Source organism: Acanthaster planci, linkage group LG21 (genome assembly GCF_054643075.1).
Source record: "Acanthaster planci isolate LZ-2023a linkage group LG21, COTS_SCS, whole genome shotgun sequence".
Lineage (NCBI taxonomy): Eukaryota > Metazoa > Echinodermata > Asteroidea > Valvatida > Acanthasteridae > Acanthaster > Acanthaster planci.
Genome location: NC_141797.1, coordinates 3,032,071 through 3,053,656, shown reverse-complemented (window position 1 = coordinate 3,053,656; position 21,586 = coordinate 3,032,071). Strand labels below are relative to the sequence as shown.

At 39.4% G+C, this 21,586-nt stretch overlaps 1 protein-coding gene and 1 pseudogene across 2 annotated transcripts; both read right to left on the bottom strand.

Moving 5' to 3' along the window:
- Window positions 1-349: 349 nt before the first annotated feature.
- On the bottom strand, window positions 350-4,749 carry LOC147795687 (uncharacterized; annotated as a pseudogene).
- Window positions 4,750-7,247: 2,498 nt separating this feature from the next.
- LOC110989734 (uncharacterized) lies at window positions 7,248-21,586 on the bottom strand. 2 transcript variants are annotated; one of them, XM_087131331.1, is made up of 3 exons: window positions 21,502-21,586; window positions 19,755-19,809; window positions 7,248-11,260 (listed from the first exon to the last, which is right to left on the bottom strand). In XM_087131331.1, exons 2-3 carry the CDS (start codon window positions 19,755-19,757, stop codon window positions 10,448-10,450), a joined length of 816 nt encoding a protein of 271 aa, XP_086987457.1. In that variant the 5' UTR covers window positions 19,758-19,809; window positions 21,502-21,586; the 3' UTR covers window positions 7,248-10,447. The 2 variants fall into 2 exon arrangements, with proteins under 2 accessions (XP_086987457.1, XP_022110009.2); XM_022254317.2 differs by lacking the exon at window positions 19,755-19,809 and having other exon boundaries at window positions 21,502-21,581.

The following is a 21,586-nucleotide window of genomic DNA, read 5'->3' as shown; positions in this document are numbered from 1 at the left end:
GATGGACGCCAGCAAACCTTTGAGATCACAGACTACTCTTTTCGATCACCGACTTCTTTGTTGATTACATCTGATTGGTGGGGAAAAAACACGTATAGCACCCGTGTGCTATTCATTGAGTACGGTGCAAAGTGGAACATTCACGTTGTCTCAAGTATATTTGAGGATATAAGTATAAGTATATTCTCAAGTATATTCGTTTGCCAGATTACTGACATATACTTTGACATTTTGTTTTTTTAATTAATTGGCTACAAATGTACATACTGCATGCATAAACGGGAACTCCACTGCTTGCATGGGCGTGTTACATTTTTATTTGTTGCCAAGAAATGCCTTCACGACTAGATTATGCATTCTGAGGGAGAAAAAGAGAAATAGTACGACATTTTGACAAAGTAATTTAACCCCTGTAGTAACGAACACGATGCAAACGATTGGTTTCTTCTAAATTGTGCACTCACTCTCTATATTATTTTTCTTTAGATAAAAACGAAGTTATTATACTGTGTCGGTTTGAATCCTAAAAAAAGAATTTAAATTCTTGATTGAAACAAAATGGTAATGACCCCAACTACACTGTTAACATTCCATGTCACACACTGCAATGAACTGACCTATTGAATTTCCCAGGAAATGATTGAGGAAGTTGATGCACGTATTACATGGCTGGTACTTCCTCCCTCCATTATAACAGCACATTGGATATCAGTAGTGCACATGCAACGCAACATATCAGAAGGATTAATGTTGACTTTGGAGAACACAAAATGCATAGAACTGACGTATTGCCTATATATTAATACGGGGCTTGAGGTTGCCTCGGCGTCAATGTTACTCGATTTCTTCAGAAGTGGAGCAGAGTGAGTGTCAGCGAGAATGTTTCCCCTAGTGGGGGCATCTCATGACACCTTGGCCGGGCAAGGCCAGCATGCTACTCCTAACCCCTCACTTATTTCACTCTCTTTTTGAGGCAGGAACCAGGCTGTCGATCACGCATATCTGTACCTTGTTTACTCGCCCCTAATTTCTGCAGCCAGGAAATTTGGGGAGGCAGAGCAAGGGAACCTTAAGGTTGTCAACAAACTGAGAGGACTTGTGAGTTTGTGTGGTGGCAGGGGGCGTGTTTTTTTCTAACTGACAGCTACGATGCTGAAAGAACTTACCTGTCACTGTGTGTTGGAAAAAAGAAGACCAAAGGTCTGACAAATCTTTTCCCCCTATTAAACATTTAAACTTACAGAAATATAAAATATTCACAGTTTGGCATTATAGTCGGAACAGCAGCTTATAACATTTAGTTTACCAGCAATTCTCGATATAATAAAAAAAATCATTTAACATGAACAGAGACCATACAATTACAATCGTTTCCGGGGGTAAAATCAACAGCACACAGTGATATATGCGGATATGATTTGGGGCGTACGGGTGGTATTCTGGTGAGAAGGTGCTGTACGAACACGAACAAATAAAAACTGTACACAGCATGCAATAATGGTGTAGACTAAAGGACATTTCACAAAACACAATCCTGTAATAAACTGAAATCAAAGATATAGATGTACACTGTGAATTGATTCTTGAAAAAAAAATAGAACCAAACTTAAAATAAAAAGGTGGCTACAGAATTGTATAAAGAAGTGAGTCGGTCAGGAGCGTGAACACAACTGAGCACAAACCTCCTCGTATCAATGCTACACAGGGAGGGTAAGGGCGTTACGTAACTACATAACTGAAATGCAAATAATCGGATGGGATTTATGCAAATAATCGTTCGAACAATAGCTAAACACATAGCGGTGACGATAACACTGTTGTATGTACCCATTGTCAAATAGTATTATGTTAACAAAGAATGCTATAATTTCATCGATTATCCAACCAAATCCGTTGTGGACATGTTTATCAATTTATCTAAAGCTTCTGTTTTTGTTCTTCCAACTCGTTTTTAACATCTGATTCAAAATACACCGCTGTGGTGTTTGACCAAAAGTAAAAACAGCTTTAAAAAATCTTTTTGTTCTGGCCGTTCCTTTTTAAATCGGACTTTAATCGCCGTTTGTAATCTATAGCCCAAGTACCTATTTCAATTAATTGTTTCAATGCCAATTTTTCGACGTCTTTCTTGCGCGTTATAGAAACTGAACTGCATCGTCATTAAAAATGCGCGGTGTTAATTCCATATTTCGGTATTTGCCTTTTCATCTTTTATCGTTCTGTATGTCTTATTGTCGAAATAATTCTGGATTAATAAAAGCTGTAATTGCGGCAATGAAACTTTTTTCAAGATTCGCCCTTGCGTACCTGTGACAACTGGACGATATAAATTTTGAAATGTTTTGTATAATTTCTCACTGCTTGAATTAAGTCCTTGCGCTTGTTTAGCCGCAAAGGGCGGTGTGGTTGAGGCAACGTAATATTGTGATTAGCGATGTACTTCAATTATGATTTGTTCCATTTTAGAAATTTTAGAAAGGGGAATTTGGGAATTTTTCAGAATATTTCAAAATATTTCAGAATTTTTTACCCAGCGAAGGGCCTTGGGTAGGGAACCGACGGAAATTTTGTGTTAAACCGGCACTTATCTGTTACTCAATTAGCAGTAGTTCTCTTGCCCCAAATACACAAATTGCTGAGTATAAGTAAAGTGTTGATAGATGCACAAGCAGCAAAGCTTAAAACCCCTCTAGGTAAGTTGTAAATTAGTGATTTCCATGCATGGTCCAGTGATTGAAAGTATATTAGTTTGAGCAAGTTACCTTGCTGAACAAGGGGGCTGGTGTAATTACACCAAAATTTGAGTTGCTCGTCATAAAAGAAATTTTTAATCTCAGTCTTAATCCTTGACCATGTCGATTGCTCGAATCTGGAGGAGGCATCGGTGTAGATTTGGTGCAACTGCCTCGATCCAAATTTACCCATTTTTCAGGTCCACTGGGGTTCTTGTTCCAATTCCCAGGCTAGTACAATGGTGACCCAAGGATCTGCATTTACCAAGCACCTTGCATCGTGAATGAGTTTCTAGATAAATATCACACAGCCTGGGCAAGGAGTTTCTGGATAAATGTCACACAGCCTGGGCAAGGCAAGTCCATCTGGACTATGAATAAAGACAGGGGCAACACCTCGGGTTGCAAGGCCTAGCCAATGTTAATGGCGTTTATGTGAACCCAGTCAAGCATTTCAAGTTTTTATCTGATGAGTGACGTTGTGCTTAATCAAACATTGTTTCTAATTGATCTTGTTGTTTCTGGATTCTGACTAAGCAAGGAAGTGTACGCATCGTCACTGTTAGGCATAGCAAATAATGGGCTTGGTGAGCTTACAAATATTACATTGCCGTGAACAGCGATTTCAGTCTGTGAATCTATCAATCTGCGGGTTTTAATTAACATCTACCACTACAGAAAAATGCCTGAGAAAATCGGCGCCAATAATCGGCACAGGTACAGCTGCGAAAACAAAAAATCCATTTGAAATCGCGCCTTAATCCGATATTCAGTGTCATAGATATCTCCCTGTAAGTGGTTATGTGGGTCTTATTAACCGCTCACACTGGATACTGACCACCGCGCTTATCGTTATTAGCTGGTGGAATGACACTAACTTCAGCGCCAGTATCAATAAAAATGTAGTACCAGTAGTTCTGTCTGTAATAAAAAAATAAACAACTTTTCGTTTTGCCAGTCAAACCAGTTGTCCCTAGTTGCTTTCTTTCTAGTTTTCCTGGTTTGCCGCCTTCGCTTTAGTCTCTGTATAAGAACAAGATTTGACATATTTGGCTGCTTTGTCCACAAGTTGCCAATGGTACAATCAATCCCAGCCAGCATGCAGTACGTTTTTGGACTTGGAAGGACTTCTATGTTTTTCAGTAATCTTATTTTTAGTGCGTTCTCTACCACACCCACGGCTAAAGTCACGGTTACCTTTACTTGCATCATTTACGACCAGTTCACGATGTAAAGTCGTTAGTTTGCTAACCTGACTTTGCAGTTCATCTATGCGTTTTTCTAGTGATCTTGATGAAAAAATTGCATTTACTTCTGTAGATGTTGCTACTGTGGGTGGAGATGCAACTGCCAACATTTTATCGGGAATAATTGCCAACTGCTCTAGGTCTCCAGTTTCGCTTGAGGATGCCAAGATAAGTTGCACATTTTGAGGCAACCGCTGGAGAAATAATTGTCTTAAGATTCTCTCTTCAAGTTTATTTTCTCCTAACAGTTGCTTCATACGGCAAAGAAGCTGTTATGGCTTTCTATCACCAAGTTCCTCGGAGATTAACAGTTGGTGGAGCTGTTTTTGCTCTGCATCTGATGTTCTTTTAATTAGCTCTGATTTTAATGTGTCGTACTGATCTACTGTAGGAGGGCTAATTAACAGATCCCTAACCTTTTGAGCGATCACCGGTTGAAGTGAAGACACTACATAAGCAAATTCTGTTGCTTGATTTGTAATTTGGCGAGTTTGGAACTGCATCTCAACTTGTGCAAACCATATGGTAGGGTTATGCGGCCAAAGGGTGGCAATTTAAGACTCACGACCGACAAGGGCTAAACTACCTCAGGTTCTTTGGCCATCATGAGAAAAAAAAGGATAATGTACACAAAGTATTTACAAGTTGCAGAAGATTTCTCTAATTCCTTATACTGAAGAATAATTTCTAAGTATCTGGAGGTCAGAAGCAAAAGATCTATACAAAGAACCAACGCTGTTTTAGTTTTGAATCACCATGTAGACCGTCATAGGGATGAACAAAATGGTTTCTTACAACTCTTGTGGTTTTGCCACGACGAGTTCTGTTTGTAGTCTTCCGAACAGAATTATGCCAAGACAATGTTCTGAGAGTAACTCTGTGTTGTTCGATGAGATTGTGATGGATGATTCCACTATTTACATCATCCAAGGTTGCATCGAGGTTGCGTTGAAACAATAAAGCTCAGTTTCAGACAAAATTGGATTTGAGAGTTTCTTGCTATTCTGGAACTTTGCAAACCAGATGGGTGGAATAGTTGCAAACGCCACGTACGTATCAGGTCGTGCAGTTAAAAATTGCCTCAGCTATGAAAACAAACTTTCTGCACTATGATGCGACGGCTCGAGAACGCGATTTTCACGATTTTAGTCGTAAACAAAAGTTGTAAGGTCGTTTATACCTGCGGCTATACATACGTACGGTGACTAGGTTCTCGTGCGGTTAAGTGTGAAGCTTACGTATGACAGGGCCAGTAAGGTTGTTAATTTTAGCACCACAGTGAGTGACACAATCACCTAGAAATTTAAATTCAGCTGGTTTAGAATATTTACTAAAATTATGTCAATGCAAATCTGAAGCGAAAAAAGCAATGAATCATCATTAGCTACAATGAACTAAAGAAATGTCTATTTGTGTAGAAATGTCAGGGTCACCAGTTTTACAGGTTTGGTCGATAATTAAAAATAGAAATAGTTACCCGTAAATGAAAAGCTTGAGTCTCGGTCTTCACCAGCCGTTTCTTGACTCGTCAAAATTGTTGTAGATATTTATAAAAATAAACACTAAGAAAATGTGGCCTTCCGCGGGGATATTCATCGTAAGGAGCAAACACTGCCTAGCCGGATCCTACCCCCACATCCAATTAAAAAAGAAATAGAATCATCAGGACTACCACTACGAGTAGATATGGTCTTACATTTTACTGGTTTGAGAGTCAACTTCATGGACCTTGTTAATTCCAAAACCTTTACCATCATTTTTTAGGGGGGGGTTCCTTTTATCAGTCGTCAGTAGGCAAAATCGTCAGCAAATGGCAACATTATGGAACGCTTTCCCTTAAGGCAATCACCATTAGTTTCTTCTTTCAACATGAGGTGTTGCATGATGGGATTGGAAACTGCTAGAAATATTATGGGTGATAGTGAATCACCTTGGAAGACTCCTCGATGAAAATTGCAAGAATCTGACCACCATCCAGGTCCCTTTACCTCACCCCGAAGCCTTGAGTTAAGATTTTGAATGTACAGGCAAACAGGGTCAGGGGTTTTGTTGCGTTTTATCTTAGTAGATAAGACTATGTTCGACCAACCCGAATGCATCGGCTAAATCAAGGGATATAACATACATGGATTTTTTTGTGGTATTTATGGCATTTGCCTTAAGTTTGTTCATTACGAAAGTATGTTCCATGCATTCGTTACTTCCTTTGAGAAAAGCTTTTCGTGTCTTTGGGTCGATCAGCTTCTATTGAAGCAAATAGTCAGTGACGCAATTGGACAAACTTTGCCAAAAGGTTTCCCTACAAAATTAAGTTGAAGTCAGAAGATATTTGGAAAAATTAACCTTTAAATGTAAAGAGATGAATTATCTTAAGCTCATTACTTGTTTCTTCTGCCGGGATTGCGAGAGCGCATTTTAATTATGGATATTTGGTAAACTCCTTTCTTTAATCAAACTTAATGAGACCATGATAAATGTGGTTACTCCTGCGACTAGTAAAGATACATACTCCAATTCCCGTTCTGTGGCGTTCTAGCAAGGTTGCAGAGTCAAGCGTAGTCTCCTTTCAAGGACAGCTTGACCAGGTGTTTACAGGTTTTCCAGAACTATTTTACGTTCAAGTATGAGTGGATGCAAGTGAAATTCTCTAAAGCGACAGGCTGCAGCCAATAGATTAAATATTATCATGTGAAAGTTTCATAGCAATTATTTCATGCCGGAAATTACTCAAACGTTTCCATTTCCCAATTGCATAAGTTACAAAATTTCATATTTAGTTAAACTGCCTTGTGTTTGAAACAGTATATCTGATATATATACGTTCACAATTGTCGAGCATCAACAAACTATCATACTGATCTGCAAATCATATCATTGTATTGTCATTATGTGTCAAATAATTTACACAGGGCAATCTCTTAGAAGCCAAAATATTTAAATTACGGCTAGTTCACGTAACGTAATTTGACGGCGTCTTGACTGAGTGTTGCAAATATCCCTAAACCGGGTTCTAAAGGATCTTATTGGCTCTGTTTTCGCTATATCTCACTTTCCGATCTTGCCAGGACAGGATTGTCTCCGGCTAATTGGCATTTGCTACTTCAGAGACCTCAAACAAGTTCGTACCGGTCACTAGCAAAAACATCTCAGTTTGCACACTCAATGATACCGCTTTGAAGATCAAAATCGGTCTCCGACAAACACACACTCAAGATCTACTCTATCCAAAACCCATGCATATAAACAAAGTGAATCAGGAACTAAAACGGCAGATGCAAATACAAATAAAAGGCACATTTATTTTAACAATAGGCATGACCGGGTGGAAGTTACGTAATCCCCTGGCAACTTCAGGTTGCTAGGAAAGCGCACCCTCCCTTAGTCACTCAAGCGGGAAAGTTCACTGTTCAACTCTTGTATAAACGCAAAACACTTGCCCTAATGTATTTTATTTTTTGTAAATTCAGACAATGGTTGAATCAGAGCTAAGTTCTGCTCATGCAACATGCTCCATAGCATTGTTGTATACGAATGGTGTTTGGTTGTTTCCTTTTGGGGCAAACTGCCCAAAGAAAAAGTAAATTTTGGATTTGGCAAAAAGCACCCCTTTCAACAGTTTCAGCAGTTTCCACAGCTTTGTCTCTGCAACACCCCATACAGGTTTTGTCATTAAAAACACGATGCTAAATTCATGGATACAAAATTCAATTTTCTGAACAAATCTAGCGATTTATGAACATGTCGTCGTTTGCAGAGTTCACCTAAACAGTGGTATTTTAACAAAATCAGAAACAATTTATTCTTTTCATTAATAACACAATATGAATTATGTTGCACTCAAAGATATTAAATAGAACTGCATGAGCAATCTAAGCATTTTTGGGACAATATTCTGTGCCCAGAGTACTTTTTAACTCTAAAAGTTTAACGATATTGACTGATTGTCAGAGCCATTAAATTGGATCTATCTTTTGCGAGGTGATGTTTTAAGAGGCCCCTATTAATTAAGAGTTTACGAGATCAGGCAAAGATACTAAAGATATCATAAATTGAATATTCAAGTTGTCATAAACTTGAAACATATTACTAAGTTTATGGCAATTTGAATATTCAATTCATACTACCTCCTGATTTTGGTGGGTGAGGATTCCTATACAGATAGAAACGACCAGACAGACATTAAAAAGAAAACCCCAAATTGTCTCCACCCTAGAAATAAACACGCATTCGTTGTCAGCCACATCTTTCACTTAACACAAATTAAAAGGCAACTATAAAGTACATCCTGTGGCCTTTAAGATTTTGACATTTGGCAAAAAAATAACTCAGGTCAACAAAAGTGAATTTAAAAAAATACAGAAGCAATCGTATACACGTAGAAGCAGTACATTTCAACAATCGTGATTACTTAAGTGTGATTATACAACATTGCCGTCTGTTACGCGTTAATGTTGTAAATATATAGGCAGTAGATTAATGTCAAACACGAAGAACTTACATTTGTATGCAACGATACGGTTAGTTGTCATCGATATGAATAACATTTCAAACGTGTTGTCCCTTCACTGTTACATTCTTACTGCTTATAAAATAAATTTCATTCGTGATACTGCATAAAACAAGTGAAGTAGCAAGGAATGTCAATACATGTGTGAGTACTTGCATTTAAAGCACTTGTTAACTCGTGTCTCTGGACAACAAGATAATTAAGAGAATCCAGAGCATGGGTGTGGAAAGTTCATTTTTAGGGGATCAGTATGAATGTAGGGGGACGAAAAACGATTAATTACTTCGTGTATCTGACATCCAATTAAGTAGGGACTTAAGGGCAAAGCTTTCGTCCGAACTACCTACAGTTTCCACCTGCCCACAGCCACCATAACAGGGGCACTAGTTTTCATAATGGGCTATTGCAAAGGCTTGCATTTTCCGTCCTCTTCATCCCAAAATTTCCCTCAAAACAAAACTGCCCGCCGTACTTTGATGCTTAACGTCAAAGTGCCTTCTGAAGGAAGGAAAGTCCAACAAACTAACGCCCATGACAAATTCGCCATCTTAGTTTGTTCTACGGTATTACTGGCTTTCCGTGCCATTGGGTTCTTCCGTTTCTATAGTCATCCATCATACATCGTTTCGTCATCATTCGTGAACACTTGTTAGTCAACATCGTCGCTGTCTTTCTTTGTAATTGAACTGTAAACTTGCTGCACACTATGGAGTCGTAGGCGCTTTTCTGCACTGGCATCAACGCCACTGCAGATCCCAGATCGTCGCCCCAGCGGGTGCTTCAGGAACCAGACCAACAGCCTTTTTTATCCCAGTGGTGAGTCCTAATTGAGAACGTTAAGCTCCTAAACAGGTAACTAACAGTGGAAATAAGCAGTTGATGGTCCATCCAACTGTTGTTGCGCTTTTTGATTCAGAAGAACATGCATTGGGTTACACAACCCTTTTATTCAAATCAAAATCAATCGTTGTAAAAATGATTATGACGTCAATGCCCTTTTACCTGTTAATTCTATTTCCAGCAGAGATTGTATTAACCCTAACAGTCCCAAATCCTCCAATTTCAATACCATTTTACATACCCCATAGGGGGTCAGGGTTAATAAATAATTAAATAAATAAAAAGTCTTCACTGACACAGTTTCGGTTCATATATTTTGCGTAATGCTATAAAGTTTATGCACTGGATGCTAGGAAGCATGAACTCATGGTAACGTATTCAAATAGTACACACGTGAAAAAAGATCTGAGTGACATGAACTAGATGAGAACTAGTCTTATTATTTATTTTGAGGTGCAATCATTGTAAGGCATCGTTTTTAGAAATTACATTTCGATGTAATTCTTTTCATATTAAATTTCATGAAGATCTGCTACAAGTGAACACCTGTTTTAAACTTCACAGATATTGACCCCTTCGTCTGTCCATTGGAATTACGTCACAACGACTTAAACACATACCATCCTTAACATCATTATTATTATTGAGCTCCAGGTAGGACAGGCCAGTGCAGGCTGAAACTTTCAATACAAAAACTATATAAAAGTGCACGCAATTACTCAAGTGCTACATCGGAGAATGATTACGATTATTTCTAACGACAATTATTTGGTTTTGTGTACTTTGTTGTTCAGAAGAAATGGAAAGTAAACAGCAAAAAATCATATGTTACCAACACGAAGACAGCAGGAGAAATTGGCAGACGCTCGATGAACGAAGTCTGTGGTACCGTATCTCATAATGTATACAACGCTGCATAAATTTGAAACACATTGCGACTGAAAGCACCTCCCGTGGAAATTGCAATTCTTGGAAATTGGTTACGGTCATAAATGTGTGGGAAAGGCTAGATGTTTAAAAATATTGGGACTGTAGTTTTGGTATTGAAAATAACAAATGAAATAAACATATTGCCCCCAGTGACCTTGACTTGTTTATACTCAGTGAATACCTCCTTATGTTTATTGGGCGTAAAGGAGAAATCCACTGAATGAAGTGGCGGGAAAGGTTGGCTCGGTGTACGCCCTACCGTACATGGCCAAATACACCAAGTCTCCTTGCTGCAGAACAAGCACCGCGCTCCCAGACACCTGCTCATAACGATTTACGTCGCTGCTACCGCCATAGACAATCGGGTCGTGGTTTTTCCTAAGAGAAACCCAGATTTCGCTAATGGAGTAATATTTACACACAGAAAACGAGAACACGTAGGTGCCCGGCACATTACACGTGAATGTCCCAGTCGGAAGATCGAAGTTGGTGCCCGGCAGAAGTGTCTCCGCCTGCTCGAAGGACAAACGAGTGCTGTAACTCTCAGAGGTACCCGAGTGGGTTCTCCGTGTCACGGTGAATGCCACCTGCTGGACAGAGCTATCTGGAGTCTCCCCCGGCTCGCCCTTTTGACCTTTGATCCCCGATTCCCCGGTGACTCCAACTAAACCAGATGGACCTCTTGGACCTACCTTACCGGGCAGGCCCATTCCATCATCCCCTTTGGGGCCAGGGTTGCCAACAGCGCCAATTGGACCAATCTCACCCTTCTGACCCTTGACTCCAGTATCACCCTTTACCCCTGGCGGTCCATACTGACCCTGGTTTCCTGGCAGGCCCGGAATTCCAGGTGTCCCAGCAGGTCCCTGGCAGCACATCGGACACACCTGAGACCAAGGACCATCACCACCCGCAGGTGTCGGCCCAGCAATGGAAGCTTGTGGTGTGATGGAGATACCCAGAAGGATAACAAACGATAAGGTGATGGCAAAACAGACAGGCATCTGTGGGAAAGCAGAGGAATTAGGAACAAAACCTGCCTGTGAAAAATTTAGAAAAATAGGAAAAGAGACGGAGACAAATGATTATGTGGGGCCACAAATAATGGTAATACATTATGTAATAAGATCGAAAAACCTTGATGTGTCTAGGAGACCTGTATCCAATGAAATCAGGAATTATTTAGCACCCAGTTTTGTCAGGACACAACGTGCCCAAACAGCCTCTACCAAATGAAAAACAACCAGCAAATGGAGAGAGAACAAATAGTGATATAAACGTCCTTTATTCATATTCAAATTGTCATTGGACATCTATAAATTAATGTTAAGAATGCAGCACTGAGACGCCACCTAGTAAGAGATGGTGTCCTTTGTGCTTTCGAAATGTTAAGTTCCTTACTTGTTTCAATTTTTTTTGGATTAGAAAACGATTAAGTAAAAAGGTTGACCTGTGCATGCAAAGGAAATAGTTTTGCATCACCCATACGCAAGAATCATCATTAGCATCAAGTATGCTGTTAACCCCCTACGAACCTGCTTATTTTGAGCAGTCAGGCTGCTAGATTCCATACTTTGTGTGCACTCTGCTGCCCCATCTGCGATTGCTTTAATGAACTTGGCGTGTCTGTGTATAAAAATGTCTAAACGTGTGCCAACCGCCATGCATTGAACCAGGTTGTGGAAAGCTTAGAGCTCTGGCTGACCTGCCTTTGAAACATAAACCAAATCAGATTGCGATGAATGATCACATCGCGTAAGGCTAGTCCGTGCTTGGAACTCCAACTGCATTGAACGGGTATGCATGACGTTGCATATTTCGTTTATTTCTACGCCAAAAAATACCACGCCTAGCACAGTGGGGAAAACCATATTTGACACAGACATCAGTCGATATCGAGACAATGAAGGGTCAAAATTCCTTAAAACTATACCAAGCATGTTGGAACATCATCTCAAAATACAGAAAACTGGATTGAAAATATTTAAACCGGAGAATTCACCGAAATGGTCAAAAACGGGAGCAAAATCTGAAAGAGGGCACTACTTATACATAGCGCCCTCTTCGGATTTGTTTGCATAAATGTTTGCACTGTTTGTTCTGCTGTACCGGTGCGGTATCCAAACAATTTTTGTTGTTGATTTAATGTTAATTAAATAAAGAATATATGAATGTGTCAGTGACTTGTTCAAGTATTTTTATGGTTGCTTTTTATTTTATGTAAATTGGTTTCGTACCCAAATTTAAAAGCCAGTCAAATTCTGAAATAAATTGTTGAGTTTACAGTTTGCCAAATACGTCTTCATGAAATAAATGGAATACCTGCCGGAGTTCATTTTGCCTTATCGAGGGGAGTAATTAAAAGGCTAGGTTTGATTTGATTTATTCTCTATTCCACAAAATATTATTACAAAATATAAATTAAAGTGAAGCCAGCTCAAAGATTCCCAAAAGTAGTAGGGATATCGCCAAAAAAGTTAAATTAACTTATTTCCATTACAGAAATCATCTGCAGAAAGACTCATGCCAACATCGACAGTTTTTCTCTTTATGTCATATAAAACAAAGTAACTGAATTTGGGATACTCCATTTTCCTCGGCTTCTACTCGCATCTCATCTAATATCGCGTTCGTTTGCGAGGTCCCACTTCATCTAGGGGATTAAATCTCGGATGAGTGAGAACATCAGCTTTTCCCTTTTTGGACAAGCGTCTGCAACAATAATTGATGATGTGTCACTTGTTTTTGAGATGGCTCTGTCCAAAAAATTAAAAATGATTCATCAAAGAAAAATTCTGGAATGAAAATGGGGCAGTGATTTGTTTAATTTCATACATTTCTCCCTCTCACAAGCCTGGGTCCCCCTACCCTCTGACACGAAATATATGCACAGTAAATTACCCAATACACTCAAACAAATAAGTTAACTTCAAAATTCAATGGAAACTAATGTATTTACAAATACACAAGCCACAAAAACAATCTGATGATGGGAGAGCAAAATACAGACGGTTAACAGTAAAAAAAAAATGGTTTCATAGAAACTAGAAGGCTGATGGGCTGGTTAATTATTACCAGTAGCTCAAATTCTGACAGTTCAAAGGGAGAGTTGGTCTCTTGTCCGATGCGCCAATGTTACATGACTCTCAGCCGATCCTTCGAGGATTATGCACGTGAGTCGGGTCTTGATTAAGTAACTGAATTTGGGATACTCCATTTTCCTCGGCTTTTACTTGCATCTCATCTAATATCGCGTTCGTTTGCGAGGTCCCACTCATCTAGGGGATTAACTCTCGGATGAGTGAGAACATCAGCTTTTCCCTTTTTGGACAAGCGTCCGCAACAGTAATTGATAATGTGTCACTTGTTTTGGAGATGGCTCTGTCCAAAAAATTAAAAATGATTCATCAAAGAAAAATTCTGGGATGAAAAGGGGGCAGTGATTTGTTTAATTTCATACATTTCTCCCTCGCACAAGCCTGGGTCCCCCTACCCTCTGACACGAAATATATGCACAGTAAATTACCCAATACACTCAAACAAATAAGTTAACTTCAAAATTCAATGGAAACTAATGTATTTACAAATACACAAGCCACAAAAACAATCTGATGATGGGAGAGCAAAATACAGACGGTTAACAGTAAAAACAAATGGTTTCATAGAAACTAGAAGGCTGATGGGCTGGTTAATAATTACCAGTAGCTCAATTTCTGACAGTTCAAAGGGAGAGTTGGTCTCTTCTCCGATGCACCAATGTTACATGACTCTCAGCCGATCCTTCGAGGATTATGCACGTGAGTCGGGTCTTGATTAAGTAGCTGAATTTGGGATACTCCATTTTCCTCGGCTTTTACTTGCATCTCATCTAATATCGCGTTCGTTTGCGAGGTCCCACTCATCTAGGGGATTAACTCTCGGATGAGTGAGAACATCAGCTTTTCCCTTTTTGGACAAGCGTCTGCAACAAGAATTGATAATGTGTCACTTGTTTTGGAGATGGCTCTGTCCAAAAAATTAAAAATGATTCATCAAAGAAAAATTCTGGGATGAAAAGGGGGCAGTGATTTGTTTAATTTCATACATTTCTCCCTCGCACAAGCCTGGGTCCCCCTACCCTCTGACACGAAATATATGCACAGTAAATTACCCAATACACTCAAACAAATAAGTTAACTTCAAAATTCAATGGAAACTAATGTATTTACAAATACACAAGCCACAAAAACAATCTGATGATGGGAGAGCAAAATACAGACGGTTAACAGTAAAAACAAATGGTTTCATAGAAACTAGAAGGCTGATGGGCTGGTTAATAATTACCAGTAGCTCAATTTCTGACAGTTCAAAGGGAGAGTTGGTCTCTTCCCCTGCGCCAATGTTACATGACTCTCAGCCGATCCTTCGAGGATTATGCACGTGAGTCGGGTCTTGATTAAGTAGCTGAATTTGGGATACTCCATTTTCCTCGGCTTTTACTTGCATCTCATCTAATATCGCGTTCGTTTGCGAGGTCCCACTCATCTAGGGGATTAACTCTCGGATGAGTGAGAACATCAGCTTTTCCCTTTTTGGACAAGCGTCTGCAACAAGAATTGATAATGTGTCACTTGTTTTGGAGATGGCTCTGTCCAAAAAATTAAAAATGATTCATCAAAGAAAAATTCTGGGATGAAAAGGGGGGCAGTGATTTGTTTAATTTCATACATTTCTCCCTCGCACAAGCCTGGGTCCCCCCTACCCTCTGACACGAAATATATGCACAGTAAATTACCCAATACACTCAAACAAATAAGTTAACTTCAAAATTCAATGGAAACTAATGTATTTACAAATACACAAGCCACAAAAACAATCTGATGATGGGAGAGCAAAATACAGACGGTTAACAGTAAAAACAAATGGTTTCATAGAAACTAGAAGGCTGATGGGCTGGTTAATAATTACCAGTAGCTCAATTTCTGACAGTTCAAAGGGAGAGTTGGTCTCTTCTCCGATGCGCCAATGTTACATGACTCTCAGCCGATCCTTCGAGGATTATGCACGTGAGTCGGGTCTTGATTAAGTAGCTGAATTTGGGATACTCCATTTTCCTCGGCTTTTACTTGCATCTCATCTAATATCGCGTTCGTTTGCGAGGTCCCACTCATCTAGGGGATTAACTCTCGGATGAGTGAGAACATCAGCTTTTCCCTTTTTGGACAAGCGTCTGCAACAAGAATTGATAATGTGTCACTTGTTTTGGAGATGGCTCTGTCCAAAAAATTAAAAATGATTCATCAAAGAAAAATTCTGGGATGAAAAGGGGGCAGTGATTTGTTTAATTTCATACATTTCTCCCTCGCACAAGCCTGGGTCCCCCTACCCTCTGACACGAAATATATGCACAGTAAATTACCCAATACACTCAAACAAATAAGTTAACTTCAAAATTCAATGGAAACTAATGTATTTACAAATACACAAGCCACAAAAACAATCTGATGATGGGAGAGCAAAATACAGACGGTTAACAGTAAAAAAAAAATGGTTTCATAGAAACTAGAAGGCTGATGGGCTGGTTAATTATTACCAGTAGCTCAAATTCTGACAGTTCAAAGGGAGAGTTGGTCTCTTGTCCGATGCGCCAATGTTACATGACTCTCAGCCGATCCTTCGAGGATTATGCACGTGAGTCGGGTCTTGATTAAGTAGACCAAGAGGCAGGTAGGTAGCCGTGTCCCCCTCCAGCAGACTTGCTGTCCCTATCTGGCCAATATAGGACCTGGGTTGATCGTGTCACGGTACTCAACGAGGTCCAATTATGGGAGTTCCGACTCCGTAATTAGGAGCCCTGAAATATTTAATAATCATACATGTGTTCGCTAGTACACATGTGCATCTTACGGCAAACATTTGTGTACCATTCAACCATATTGCTAATTTTCATTCCCAAATGGAGAAACTTCATTATTAAAACGGTCACTAAAATTGGCTTTGGAACTCCGCATTGTCAAAGATATATAAAGTAACAGCACTAACATATACCAGACCAAAAACTAATGGATAAATATTAGAAAAAAAATTAAAAAGAACACTTTCAGTAGGTCTTACAGCACACTGCAAATTACCGCAGCCTGCCTGTTCTCTTCAAACTTTTCTCCTCAAACTTTGGGGTAGCAAATCAAGGCAACAAGGTTGAAGGCTTCATAAAATTCTGGCTTAAGAGCAATCGCTCAAACGTTTGCTATCTCACCACAGGCCTGTGTCACAGCGTGTGTCACACATAACCACACCCCAGTTTTTAAGGCTACCACTGCTGGACAATGCCTCAGTGAGCAGGCACAACAAAACACTACTCAAGTCCCCATGCCTGTTGTGTACCCATGTGGGTGTGCCCGAACCACCCTGTCTTTTAGGTATTTACTCCAGATGTCACCGTAAGAGAGTTCCGTCTTCCTGGTCATTGAAGACAGAAAAATGTGAAATATGTTGCTTTGCAGATTGAGGGGTTCTTATAAGGAGTCTGATGGATACCTTTGGCTTTGTTTTAGGTTGGAAAAGTTCCAGGAAATAAAGCTCTACTGTGTTTAGATAAAGGCCTTTAATGCCTGCTCTACACCACAATGACAGTTCAATAACCCTTTGTCTGTTTGTTTTTAGTTTTTTTTTTTACTGGATCAGTCCAAGTGATTTGTCAGGCTTCCTCTGAGAAAACACGTCTGGTTGGCTAAAACAGTGTTTACCATTTTCTCTCTGCTCGCATACTGTGCTCCATCCCGGTCAAGTTTACAAAACAATAACACTTTGTTCGTTTGTAATTTTTTGGGCATTGTTTTTCCTCAACAATGCATCTCACATCCCATGCACTTAGTGGCAAGATGATATTATTTCATCGTAGATGGGCGAATCAAGCACAACTAAAGAGATTTACCTTCGTCGAAAATGTAACTGGCTTCGGCACTTAGGTATTCAATGCAATGACATCGTACAAATCATGTGGGATCGGAGAGAAAAATGTACGGGCACATGTTGCTGAATTTCGTGGACTATTCATGTCAACAGAGGGCGTGGAAATTCGTCTGTTACAGGTATAAGGGGCATTTTACCTTGACAAGGGATATTAATTCCCTTGATATGTTACAAATTTATGGCATTCTACCAAGGGTACTAGAAGGTAGTCTTCAAAATGTCTTATAGTGAATATTTTTAAAAAGAGGTATTTTAGTTGACTTTTTTCAATTTTAGGTTACCGTATCACTGAAGAATCGACCCATATGATACTCTACACCATTCAAAGAGGTACATCTAGGCAACATAAAAAAGCAATATTTTATATTTAAACGAAGTTTTATTTACCTTGGCAGATGTTTTACATTGGAACAAAATTTGAATCTTTTTTTATTTTCTACTTGTGTTAGCCTATACATTAAAACTCTAATATCACAAAAACAGAACTTTTAAAACTTTTCACTTAAAATTTGATTTTCAGACTCTAATGAAAGGGTTTTTGTTCAAAATTGAAAAACATAAATCAGGCCGAATGTCTGGGTCTTAAACCACTGCGCCGTGTTCCATCAAGACCAATAATGTTAAAGTTAAAAAGGTGAACCACCATGCTTTGAGCCGGCCTGTGATAAGTGAACTGCTCTGGCTTATGGCGTTTTTTAGCCGTCAAAATTGCGTCGCGTCGTCCTATAGCCAAGACGTCACGACGTGACATCACATCGCAACAATACAACGGCTCCGTGGCGTCATTCCGTGGTGTCGCAGCAAGGCTTCCTTTCTCATTACTTTTTGTAGTCTTGAATACATTACGTCGTGTCATTGTGCCGTTGCAACTAGCTGTCGCCCTGTTTCGTTGCGACGTCAACCTGTGCCGTCCTGGCCTCCATCCGTCGCGTCGTGCACTCGCCTCGTTGAATTGTGCGGTTGCGTTGTGCCGTTGCATCTTGTTCTCGTCGTCACCTTAATACTTGTGCAAATAAAAGTGCCCTTACGGAGGGAGTTGAAGTTCCATCCCAATTATGTATAATCAAATCTTGTAGGACCTATGCACGCTTATCATTTGTTCCAGGACTTGTGACATACGCCCTCTATTAGCATTGGTAATCAGCAGCCATTTTGTAAACAGAATGGCATGACGGCACGATGCGACGCAGCTGCCTGACTGGAGGTGCAACGACACAAGCGACAGCAAGAAACCAGGACGCCACAGCATGACGGTAGGACACTGTTAAAAAACCGTACAATGACATTCATCGTAACAGCATGACGGTAGGACACTGTATAAAAACCAGACAATGACAGGCGACGCGATGGTGCGTCGGCACGACGTGACGCCACGATGGTACGATACGCACGATACGACCGCAAGACTAGCCGGCACGACGCAATAGCATCAAGCAACGGCAAGATACAACGCAAAAAAGCAATGAATTTTTCAGCTGCTAAAAGATAAATTTAATTGCTCAGATTGACAGCTTTTCGGTGCGAGATGACCAACTTATGTTTTCATTGAAGTAAGTTAACAGTTTAAAATAAAGGAAAAGTAATTGAATCTGATCAATGTTAATTTTAATCCACTGAAATGGATTTTCCTAACGCAAAAATAAAGCTATTTTACTGTCATCCTGAAAACATAATGCAATGGTACAATCCGTAAAATGGTGGCTGCTCCAACGCCCAGTGAACAGCAAGAGGATTACAAAAACATGATATCTAGTTTAAAACTCCAATATTTCCAGATATAATGCCACTTGCGAATAGGTCTTAGACATCCACTGGCGCACAGACTGACGCTAAAAGGGGCTCATGAAGCATTATTGTGCTCACATATATTATAGTATCCGCCCAAAGTTGTAAACCCAAGGGCAAAAGAACGATAGATACTGGTAAATTTCCAAGAGCGTTCTTGCATGTTCTTGAACATACATACCATCCATTCTGGAACAGGTTTGTTACGCATATTCAGCGTGCTTCGCGTCAAATGGACTTTTGCTCTCCATGATAAACGCGCGCCTCGGTGGTGAGTACCAACAAAGCTGCTGTCTTTTGTACCGCTCAGAGCAGATATGGTACTTAAACTCTGCATGTTGCGTCATAGACAAGAGTCAACTGCAAGAACCTACTCAGTTACGTTTAACATAATCGAAAAGGCATATTAAATCAATTTCAAATCATTAATTATTCATGCACCTGGAAAATGTTTTGAAAAGGAGAGAGCACCTCTCTCGTCCCTGCTCATACCCTGCGAGAACTTTGTTTGCTCATTTGAAACTTAGCATGCTAAAGAAACGCACTATCTCCAGAGTAACAGTTGGAAAAAAATTAAGGTGCTTTTTCTCGAATTGCTCAAAGTACTCAGTGCTAAGATGAAGAAGCCCAATTGAACGAAAACTACAGTTAATTTTATATCCCTAATTAGTAAAATTCATTATTCAATTACAATTACATTTGGCGCTAATAACATATTGCATTTGTAAACAACAGGAATGTGGATATCACAAAGACTCTTACCATGATATCGCAGTGAATCTTTTGAAGTCAAAAACGAAAAGGACCACTGTATGTTCTGAAATTAACACACAGTTAAACATGAAGAGAGATGGCTTCTTATTGATGAATCTTGCTCAGCAAATATAAAAGAATAACATTAAAGCCTTCCAATGAAAGGTGGAAGTACTAAGTGTAAAGGTGCATATTTACCCACTTTGGTCCATGTCACGGACGTAAATCCCAGTAGAGGATGGTTTATTGAATATCCCCTAATTTTTGAGGCGAGCAAAAGCTTAAGACGGATTGGAAAGAATATTTCAAACTCTCAATGACGAAAATGAACCCATTTTCTCTAAAAATGGATACGGCTATCATGAACATTGACCTCACGTTATGCGGTGTCACTCCCGATTTCACATATTCATGGCTGGGCAAGTCATTTTCCAACTTTCCCCTTAACTCTCCCCACCGTTTTGGACAAAAGAAGGGCAATGGTCCAAGCAAATGGATTTGCCTTTAATTTGTTTGGGAACATAATAGAAATTGGAGCCATAACATCTAATTAAATTAATGTGTATGGCAAACTAATAGAAGAAAAATGCCTATATAAGTCCAGGTAAAAAATTTTAAAGGGTTACACTCTTTTGTTATGAATGTGAAGTTGAAACAACCTTTTTAAGGTATTTATTCACCCTGCATACATGTATTACTGCGTGATTCTCTTATTTAACTTTATTTTCCCAAAATCAAACAAAAATCAAAAACACATTTAACTAAAATTTGAAACAAGATATTATTTCAAATATGAAAATGACTGGACCACTTACCGTGCAGCTGCTGCGGAACAGCCTAATTTTGTTATAAAATGGGTCTTACAGGAGTTTAGGAAGCGAAAGAATACAATTGATATCAGCAAATCAAAGTACTCAGGGGAATAGTTCGTGTTATACACAATGCAGTTCATAGAGACAATTTCCATGTTTTGATCGCTAAATTGGTTGAAATAATCCGTGAGCAGATTGGCATTATTCTCCCCTTCGGCGAAATTACTCCTCACGCTAATGCCTAAATGTTGGTGTGTTCTTCCAAAGTCGAAGCAAAGCACATTTGACTTTATTAGACACTTAATGAGATAAGGAACCTGTAGGTAATATGTTCATTTGTATGCCCTTGACTAAGCATGAGAAAAATAGTTTTAATACCTTGAGTGCAAAGCTATTCTGCTGACAAAAGTACAAGAACCAGACTAGTGTTTAGTTTAAGTGCAGAATGCTGTTGATGTGTTTCAACATTACTTTGCTAGATACATAAAAAAGTTAGACACACCATGCAGCCTTACTAAATCTCCATACTTTTGGGACTGAAACAAGCAATTGTACAAAGACAATGATCAGAATTTATCGAATTTCAGTTCAGAGACCTTCAGTAATTATATATCATGACAACAAAAGCCATATTTCAGAATGTTCGGCATTCATGTTCAACGGAATTTTAATCCGCGAAGCGTTACATAATCCCCTGATCAGAAAGAGACAACCAAACCAAGTGCACTGGTACGTTGCTGCTTGGTTTCAGCCATGTGTGTATTAACTAAGAGAATCACAATCACAAAGTGAATTCAACCAATGTCATCTAAGAGTTACAGATAGGATGTGTTGTACAGGGAACAGTAAAGCAATCGGATAATTTGAACAAATACCAGATTGCGGATATTCAAAGCACTGGTTATTGTATCGTCCTGAGCAAACTTGCGTTATTAAACACTCACCTTGCTATAGTAAAGGCACTCTACTCTCTCTCAGGCTACCATTCAGAACTAAAGATAGACGGCTGTTGTTCTAAGGAGCGACGCG